General features: G+C 35.9%; 1 protein-coding gene across 1 annotated transcript; it reads right to left on the bottom strand.

Annotated features, from left to right (window-relative positions):
* Positions 1 to 5,012: 5,012 nt before the first annotated feature.
* On the bottom strand, positions 5,013 to 10,104 carry LOC122832416 (acidic mammalian chitinase-like). Its single transcript, XM_044119161.1, has 12 exons — positions 10,045 to 10,104; positions 9,879 to 9,941; positions 9,775 to 9,804; positions 9,481 to 9,685; positions 9,013 to 9,069; positions 8,735 to 8,900; positions 8,049 to 8,173; positions 7,738 to 7,861; positions 7,465 to 7,647; positions 7,217 to 7,333; positions 5,586 to 5,718; positions 5,013 to 5,499 (listed from the first exon to the last, which is right to left on the bottom strand). Exons 2-12 carry the CDS (start codon positions 9,901 to 9,903, stop codon positions 5,246 to 5,248), a joined length of 1,419 nt encoding a protein of 472 aa, XP_043975096.1. The 5' UTR covers positions 9,904 to 9,941; positions 10,045 to 10,104; the 3' UTR covers positions 5,013 to 5,245.

Genomic DNA, 10,104 nt, shown 5'->3' on the forward strand with positions numbered 1-10,104 from the left:
TTTAGTGTAGTTTGCATAATTCTTTCTCTTTTAATTTACTACAAAGTGCTTCTGTTCCCCCCAAAATGAAAAAGTTATTAATTTGTTGTTGGAGTTGCTCTGTTCAGTTACAGCAATCAATGTCTTTAGTTTTATTTATATTGTTGTTTATAGGCTGCTTAAAAATAAAAACCTGTCGGAATTAGTTTTCTGAAGGCAATTTGTGCTTTGAAAGTTCAACAGAGTTGTGCAAACAGACATATTGATAACAGATAACTCAGGAAAGTTTTATTTTCAAGTTTAGGACACTATACTGTTGCAACATCCAGATAACAATGTTTAGTGGAAGACCTTTGACCTCATGGTGGAGCAAAAGCAGTACTTTTACACTTCTATCTGGAGTTGCTACACATTTGGACAAACTCCATGCTCTATTTGCAGATTTAAAAAAACCTTGTAGAACATGGTACATACACGTGTCACTGTGTAATGTTTTCTGCTAAAATCTATAAGCTTGTAGAGCTTGGTTATTGTTATTCGTGATTAAGGTTATTTTATGATTATAATGTTATGCTCTTAAAATGAAAATATAGAAAGATGGTGATCTAGATCTGTCCCAAAAAGGTGATTTAAAACATACTGTATGTATTTAGTCAAATCTATAATTGGAAAAAAAAAAAAAAAAACATTGTCAGAAACCTTTGCTTAAATAAGCCAGCACTTTAACTGAGATTGAGCGCTTGGTGTGATTACATCAGCCCATCAAAGGCCACTGCCTTAAGATTTTTCTATAGATGTTGCTTTAACAAAGTTAAATTACACCCTAGCTGAAACCTTGAGAAGATAATGAGAAGAAGATTTTCATGATCTATTGGATAAAAAAACAGAAGCTGTTCTAACGATGAAAATAATTTTTTTGGTGTGTCATCTTGGAAACAAGAATTTTTATTAAATTCAATCTTTTATGTAAGTACCTGGTTTGTTTTAGCATTGAATATGTTGTTGTGGGATGTAAACCTATATCTAAACTTGTATTTAATAAAAAATGGGACCTAATTCTTTTAGCTTCTTGTATAAGTATGTAATGAAACAAATGAAAACTCTGCCTATGTAAATGACCAGTTTATCAACCCAAATGAATGTCTGTCAGTACTAAGAACATTGAATATTAATTAGGTTAAAGTATTGCACAGTCCTCCCAGAACTGGGTCCTTGAAATTTCTTTCAGACAGACTAAGAAAATCAAGTAAAAACAGTCAAAGTTCAAACCAACACTAATTTAACAATACTGTCTTCATGACTTGAACTAAACGTTTACAGCCCTACAAGTCTTCGTACTAACAGAGATTGACATTGTTTTTCTTCCACCTCAGCATGGAGGTTCCTACATGTCTTTTGGTAATTTCTTTAGGACTCCTTGATATTAGTTGGCTTGAACAGTTCTGCTCTCTCAAAGTTTTGACTAACAGTTGTATGTAATCTCACCCATCTTAAGTTTGTGCCAAATTTCTTCCATTTGGTGCCTTCGAGATTTCTTGTTTTTTGTGTCCATCCCCTGACTAATACTTTTCAATAACCTTTTCTCTGCTTTGCTTGGAGTGTTCTTTGGTCTTCATGTTTTAATGGTAGCCAGGAATACTGATTAACCAGGGGATGAACCTTCAGGACACAGGTGTCTTTATTCTACAATCACCTGAGACACACTCACTTCACTCAGGTGATCTCTCTTCCACTCACCATGAGACCACTATCACCAACTGATAGGACCCAAGTTGAATTAGGTCAGTCAACTTAAAGGGGGTGAATATTTATGCAGTATCCTATTTTCTAATTTAATTATTGTTTAATAGAAATCAGTTTTCATTTTGATATTAAAGGATTTAGCTTAGTTTATTATGATCATTAATTATTTATAGAAAGAACAAAAAGGGTGAAACAGCCGAGGGGGGAATGCCTTTTATAGGCACTGCACTTCTATAAACAAAGTTTATGTTAAGGCATTAAGAAGTCTAAGTGTGTCTCTGTGTTGCCCTGTGATAAACTGGTGACCTGTTCAGGGAGTACCCTGACTATTGCCCGTTGATGCCCACTAGAGAATAGCACCAGCCTCCCTGCAATGCTGCACAGACAAGCCAGTAAAGACGGTGGATGAATGGATGAACATCCAGTATAATGGTGACATTATCTAATACAATGGCACCACATTGTATGCCATTGTACATATAATGTACAATGGCATACATCTATAGATCTGTACATCTGGCATGCATCTTATCTATAGATAAGATGCTGCTTATAGATGAGCAGCATCTTATCTATAGATAAGATGTTATCTTCCTGTTATCTTTACAATCTGTTCAGTCGTCACATTTAAACAAATAAATAACAAATAATAAACAAATAGTTTAAAATTCCGGGAACTTTTTTTTTTGTAAAAAAAAATGTAAATTGTTACGGAAAATTATTATTTTTAGTGCTTAATACAGCTAATCTTACCCCAGGTGTAAAGGTTATAATGAACAGTCTGATTTTGAACAAATTTCTTAATTTTAAACAGGTTTGTGCAAAGGATTTGAAACTAAAACTATTCTATCGGTAAATATTTAGAAGTAGGTCAAATCTGTGATCTCTCTGTGAGGTTCCTCCTGCTGTGTTATCAGAGGTCAGGAGGCCATAAAATTAGTATTGCCTGTGAAACAGAACTCGGTTGGGTTCACAGAACATCAAACGTCTTTTAATCACATCTGGTATGGTTTAAACTAAAATGCAACATAGAATGTTGAGATCATTAACATTTTTCTAAGTATTAATAGCAAGTTTATAATTAAAGTGCATTATCTAAGTTTAGAATGGTGAATGCTGAATGTATTTGAAAATTGTACTGTCTATGATAATATCTGAACCAAATGGAAATTGTTTCAATGAAAATGTGTTGTTTAGTATTAGAAAACTGTTCAGGATGTATGTGATAAGGCAAAGATTCAAATCTTTGGAGAGGCTCAATGCAAAACTAGGTTTGTGAAGATAATCTTTCCTTAAACTAAATTACTTGATTTGGCCGGGAGGTACTCCGAATTTCACAGGTATCTGTGAAGTCTTGTTTTATGCTTTTATTTGCCCAAATGGCCTTAGAGCCCAGGAGACCAGGATGCAGCTGCTTGCTCCATTGTTCTTCCAGAGAGCAAATGGCCTTTGATCTCTGGCGTGAAATTAGGGGAAGTTCTAAGTTTTATTGGCGTCCAAGGTAGCGTCTGATTGGTCATACAGAGCTACACCTCAATTGAATACATTAAAAAGTTAGGAAACACCTCCACTATAAGAGATCGAACACAGTGATAATAATTCAGATTGCTGGTATATTTCTGCCGTTTTGGCATCAGCCTTCTCCAAAGACATGTCTTTGCCTTTTCTTTCTCTGTCTTTGTTTTTATTCTTTGTCTGTCTCAGGTAATGAGTCTGTATCTTGGCTGCTTTGCAGCTCATGTTTGTTACTTCATTGTGGTTTCCTATGAGATTAAACGCTGTAACTCTGTGACGTCATCACGCATCGCCATTCCTGATTGGCACACGCGGTTCGCTGGAAGAATCCGGGAAATAGGAAAGAAATTGAGAGAGCCAAGCTTTTTCCAAATTAAGCTAGCTTAATATTTCTTTCTTTAACAAAATACATTTCCTTCAGTGTAAAAATATGATGTTTAGATCTCCACTTATTAGAAAACTGCCTTGGAATATTACTGAATCCAACTGGCCTTGATATTTATGAGACGTACATTAATTACTTAAATTTTAGGATTAATCAAAGGAAGCAACCTTCATTTAAATAGTTAAAATTAAGGCAAATGTTCTTCTTGCAAGAAAGAATTCTTACACATGCTGTTGATTGGAACCTGTTGCTCTATAATTAGACATTAGACAGACTTTTATTGTCATTTTGTATGCACAGGGGTGTATACATAACGAAATTTCGTTGCATACGGCTCAGGACAATGTTTTGAGGTTCTAATGAGGTTACTCCAGAATAAATAAAATACAATATAAAATATAAATATTAAATATAAAGTGCAGGGATGACAGTAAAATAGAAGTTATTTAGTTATGTACATGAAGTGGAGACCAGTTTTCGAGTGCAGTCCAGTTAAGAGTTCAGCAGTCTGATGGCAAGTGGGAAAAAGCTGTTCTGGAACCTGATGGACCTGCACCGGATGCTGCGGAACCTCTTTCCAGAGGGCAGCAGGGAGAACAGTCCATGGTGGGGGTGTGAGGGGTCACTGACGATGTTTCGGCCTCGGGACACGCAGCGCTGGGATAAAATGTCCTCAATGGAGGGAAGGGGGGCCCCGATGATCCTTGCTGCTGTTCGCACCACTCTCCTCACGTTCTTCCAGTCGGAGGCGCTGCAGCCTCCACACCACACAGAGAGGCAGCTGGTCAGAATGCTCTCTATGGTGCTTCTGTAGAACGTCAGCCACATCTTTATTCAGATGTGGCTGATGAAGAGACAATGTACCTGATCTTTGCAACTTTGCAACTTTTAATGCAAAGTTGGCACTTTTAATGGACTTTCAGTGCAACTTTTCATTAAAGATGTCATTATTTACCAAATGACACTTCATGACAACAGACATTCATAATGTCTCCTTCATGTTCATGACAGGTGTTATATTTATGACAATGTCATGTCAGTCTTATGCACACCCCTTCAAATAAAGTGTTACCACAAAAGCCATATACATGTTGACATAAATATCTTTGTCTTCGAAAATGAATCTTACCATTTTTATTTTGTTTTACTATTTTTACTCTGACGTACTTTGTGACTGGTGTCTGAGAAAGGTGCTATATGAATAAAATATACTTACTTAATTTAATTACTATACAGACATTCTTAACTGGATAAAAAACAATATTCCAGGATTTGTCAACAACTGACTTTCCAAATAATAATGTAATATTCACCAAATATTCATTATATTCAGCATACATGTCAAATAATGATGACATACTGCACTGCAACAAGAAAGACTGAAATGAAATTTGAGGGAGCAAAAACAGGAAAATTTATTAAAAGGTTTGCATGTCTACACATTACAAATTACTTCAGTACACTTGAAACATCTTGGCAGATATGAAAAAAACAAATCTCCTTTTGGGTTTGTAAATAAAGGTGTTAAACGTTTTCAGCAGGAACACAGTTGTAGAGCGAGAGAGGACATTGTATTGATGCTGTCCATCCAGCATTTAAATTCACCAAAGCTTGACTGAATCATTAATTGTATACGCAACAGTCGCATCTGTAATTGTAAACCAAATTTGCAGGACATCTCTGTGTGTACGTGATTCCGGCGACACACTGATAGAAGGTGTGTCTATCATTTACATTGACGTAATTGCCATCAGGCTTGCCTACACAGAAATTACGCCCAGAAACAGGAGTTTTGGTTGTTTTGGGAGTTTTTATGCCAGGAGATGCTGTGGTTGTATGAACTCCAGGCTGGTTTGAGGTATCGTTGGAAGTAGTCCCTAGAAACATAAAAAGAATGCGATTTTTAAGGCAACGAATCAATGCTTTATAGAAGAGGAAATAGTGAAACTGACTGATGTCTGACCTGAATCCAGACGAGAGCGCAGATATCCAATGAGAGGATAGTTTCCCTGACCACAGATTTGTCCAGAAAAGTCATCCATATCCAGAGACCAGACAAATGCTCCGCCGTAGTTGTTATTTTTCACATAGTCTGCCTATAAAATACGAACATTGTGTTTTATAATTTTTTTTTAAAGAATCAAAATAAAATTGACCAGAACAAAAACTATTTTAAATATTTTAGGTCAAAGCAGGTTGGCTGGGTCAGCCATGAACAGAACAGTGTCATGCAGTTGTGCGATGAGTAACATCCTCTAGACCTGATCAGGAGACAATGTCTAGTGTTTTAGAAATGTTTCTTAAATAAAGGAAATAGAAGCAAGGAATACATGCAGTGTGTGAGTCAAAGTATGTATTTATTTTCATGATGCATTAACATAAAAACAATGCAAAGTACTGTATTACTTCAATTATTTTATTTTTTTTAATTACTTTTGTTTTGTATAGACATTTATCTTATTGCAATTTTTAACTTAAAAAAACTTTGGTACAAAAGCATTGAAAGTTAAAATCAACTCTTCAAGCATATTTATATGAATTTAAAACTTTTCCTTTTTAAATTGGAGAAGACTTAGAAGTTTCTAAATAGTAATTAATGACTTTCTGTTTCCCTCTTCTGTAAAAAATGACATTTTTTATCAGGGTATTTATCTCTGAGTCCCTAATTTTTGTCTTGCCATCCCAAAGAGGGAGCAGAACAGAAGGAGAAAAAACCCCGAAAAAAACCCCCAAATAGCTTTGTTTAGACAGCTGGTCCAAAGGCAAGTTGCATTTTGGGGGACTCCAACTCTGCTACTTATGGTACTTAGTTTTGGCATGGAAAAAAGCCTTTTCCTGGCATTCTCTTTGCATTACTTTCATAACTTTTAACTAGGTTTTTTTGCAAAAAAAAAAAAAAAAAAAACTTTAGGTGAGCTTTGCTTTAAGAAAAACATAAATACGTAGAAAAGCCACTCATGCAGTGGCAATATGTTGAAGAACTGGTGATGCTCTGAGCCTGTTTTTCTCTTAAAAGATCTTGAGAAGCTACGGTGCATAGCATTACAAACTTATTAAATTCCCAGGAAATTTTAAATAAAAATCTGCTTGTTGGGGTTTCAATAATCACTAGTCCCCGCTCTCAAGATAGAGACATATATGTCTCTCTTTCATATCAGTTAGATTTTTGTCTTGGTATTTTTTTTATCTTGAAATATACTTTGAAATGAGCACACATTAACGAATGATTTTCTTTTTCTTTTTTTTTTTTTTAAATGAAATTAAAAAAAATAGGAATCTGGGATTTAGCGGGACTAAAGAATATTCGTCATAGGATTGCAAAAAAACCAAACAAACAAAAATAACTTTAAGGATCCAATAGATGGGAAATGATGTCACATCAGAAGTAAGATTTGAACTGTTGTAACTATACTGCCATCTTCTGCCCAGTTTTGGCAACTAACATTTGTGTGATTGATCTTTAGCTTCGTTATCAGCTGCACAGAATTTGTTCTGTTTCATAGGGCCATCATAAAGTGGGATGGACAGGGACATGCAGCATTCTTTTCTCATTTGTATTGTAGCTATTATTGTATTTAAAGGATGACATGTTACCTTGATTTCATAACTCTGCTTGTTGTCGAATCCCACCCATTCATTGCCTTTGACTGCATAGGGAACCTTTTGTTCCTCAATCCAGTGAGTGGTGGCTCCATCAAGGAAAGTGCAAACCTGTAATTACAAGATGATAAACCTAAATATCATCCCAATTTTTTTGTATTTATTTCTTTGACTTTGAGTATCTCTTTATGTGTGTCTAAGAATTTTCTTTAGTTTATGATCTTACTATAATGAATTGTTACCTCATAGTAGGACAAAATTCCTGCTTCCCGGGTGTAGGACCCAGGAGTGCCCGGTCCACCCGCTGGTGCGCCAACACCACCAGCTGCTGCTGATGTGTGAAATGTGCGACCATATGCAGGAAAACCAACCAGCAGCTTTTCTAGAGGAGCTCCGTGATCTTTCCAGTATTTCATGGCAAAGTCCTGCAGCAAAAAATGACAAAGTTTAACCAAAGAGATAATAACATCACCTTACATGTCTCTAGCATGGGATTGTTGGATATTTTTACTTACAACACTGTAGTAGATATGTTGACCATGCATGACAGAGCTGTTGTATAGAGGGCTGTTGTGGCCAGTGAATGAATCCCAGGATCCATGGAAGTCGTAGGTCATGACGCTTATAAAGTCTAGGGAGCTGTTGTAAGAATAAAATGCAAAAGTGGAACAGATTGTATATATTTTGCCACTTAACATCACAATTTTTATTGATTTTATCTGTCATTTTTTTAATAATGGCAAATATTAAGGATTTGTCAATCATTGTTCCTGTTTCTATTTCAAAACAAGACAGATGTAACATCTTTAGCTTTAATTCAACTCACTTGGACACGGTAGCAATCTCATAGCCGTTATCAATAGTTCCCTTTCCAGCCGCCACAGCAGCTGTGAGCAGCAGTCTCGGTCTTTTGGTTTCAGCGGCTTCCTTCTCAAAGGCAGCAAGTAATTCCTAAATGGAAAAGAACATTGTATGTGTTAAGACGTCTGCCTGAATTTTATCCAAATGTAGAAATGCTCTGAAAAATCAATTGGTAACCAGAGCCTCTGGTAAACTGTTGGCTAGAAGCTCAAAAAGATCAATAGACATTGATTGATAAGAAAATAATGCAGACAAAACTCTTGGATGTAGAAGCTTGCTACTGACTGAAAGAGCTAGACTCCAATGATTCATTTCAAATGTCTGTGAGGTATAGAGAACTTAAATTAGAGGAAGCAATATGTCTTATCTGAAAGTCAGAAAGTAAGATATTTATCTAATAATGGGAAGGCTAAATGGATTGAAGCATGTGTGCTTTCCCGTTATTTAGGAATACAAACAGAGTTCAGCAAAGTCTGAAAACAGTTTTTAACACCCACTCCAATATAATTTTGCCCTTGTTCTAAAACCTTGTACAGGGGCCATAAACTCACAAGTGAGGAAATGCTTTGCTCCTGGTTTAGATACATGAAATCATTAATAGTTTCAAAAACTGAAGAAGTGAAATCAGTCAATGCATCAAAATATCCTAACCTGGCAGAGCAACGTGAACCGTTTCTTGTCCTCTGGTGGGCTTCCTCGTGATCCTGGATACTCCCAGTCCAGATCTAGTCCATCGAAGCCATGTTGTCTCAGAAATCTGATGGAAGACTGGACGAACACCTGACGGTTGGCCGGAGATGAGACCATGAGGCTGAATCTGTTAATATTCACATAGGTTAGTGGTTATTCAATTAAAACATTTTTTAATGATCCATTAAGGAATTAATGAAAAAAACGTGTTTGAAAGCTGCTATATTTTGCAGACTCACTGTGTTGTTCCAAAGTTCCACCTGCCGACAGCCAGCAGAGTTTTCAGCTGAGGGTTTCTGTTGTGAAAATGCAGGAATATATACATCACTTATACATGTTGAATAAAATGTGAATTATTTCTGAAAGGAATGAAACAGACACAATCCTACAGTGAACCATATGTGTACTCATCTTAAACATTTGAATAGAATGAACATAATCTCTGGAAAAAAAATATAAATGTACTAAAATATATAAAAGATTATTTTGTATTTTGAATATTTATATTAGCATGTGTCCAAAAAAGAATAATAGATTCCAAAGCCCATGGCCATGTTCACCAGGCTGTTTGTGCCCATATATGTGGTCACATGATGTTTTAGATTATTTTTCTGAACCTCAAATGTTTAAAATTCTTGTAATTTTGAGTTACGAATGGTTATCTTTATTAATAATTTATTGGGAAGTTGAAGTGACACTAAGCTCACCTGTTCTTCAGTGCATTGAAGGATTTATACAGAACATCATCGTTCCACTCAAACGTAGACAACTCATTGGAGGAGCTGATTATGGCGAAGGCGTAGATGAGGTGCGTACAGAGGTTTGGATCTATGTTGTCAGGGGTGTATTTTCCAACCCCTGGTCTGTACTGGGACCAGTTGGTAAAGTAGCATACCAGTTTGGTGGAATAGACTATCAGAGAAGAAAAAAGGATCATTAGTAGGTTTTTGTTTAAACTGTGACTTAAGTGGAAATTTCAGGATCAAAATAATAATTCGTACCAGTCTGAAGACACATCAAAAGTGCCAATCCTGAAAAAGAGTTGAATTAATATTTTTTCTTAGCAACTCTTGGAACATATTAAGATACAAAACAATTCACCTACCAGCCAGGATGGTCAGTCGTGCCATGATGAAGCGTTTTCTTCAGAATATTCTGGACTATAGCACTGTTTAAAAGAACAAATCATAAAAAGATTACATTAGAGGTTTTTGGAAGTCAACCACAAAGGTTTGTAAAGTGGAAGGATCAGATGAAAATATTATTGGTACCTTTTCTCAGGTAGCTTGCTGTATGTCTGGCTGCTCCAACTGTTCTCCCTTTTATAGAAG

The sequence above is a fragment of the Gambusia affinis genome, linkage group LG01, assembly GCF_019740435.1.
Source record: "Gambusia affinis linkage group LG01, SWU_Gaff_1.0, whole genome shotgun sequence".
In the NCBI taxonomy this organism is placed as follows: Eukaryota; Metazoa; Chordata; class Actinopteri; order Cyprinodontiformes; family Poeciliidae; genus Gambusia; species Gambusia affinis.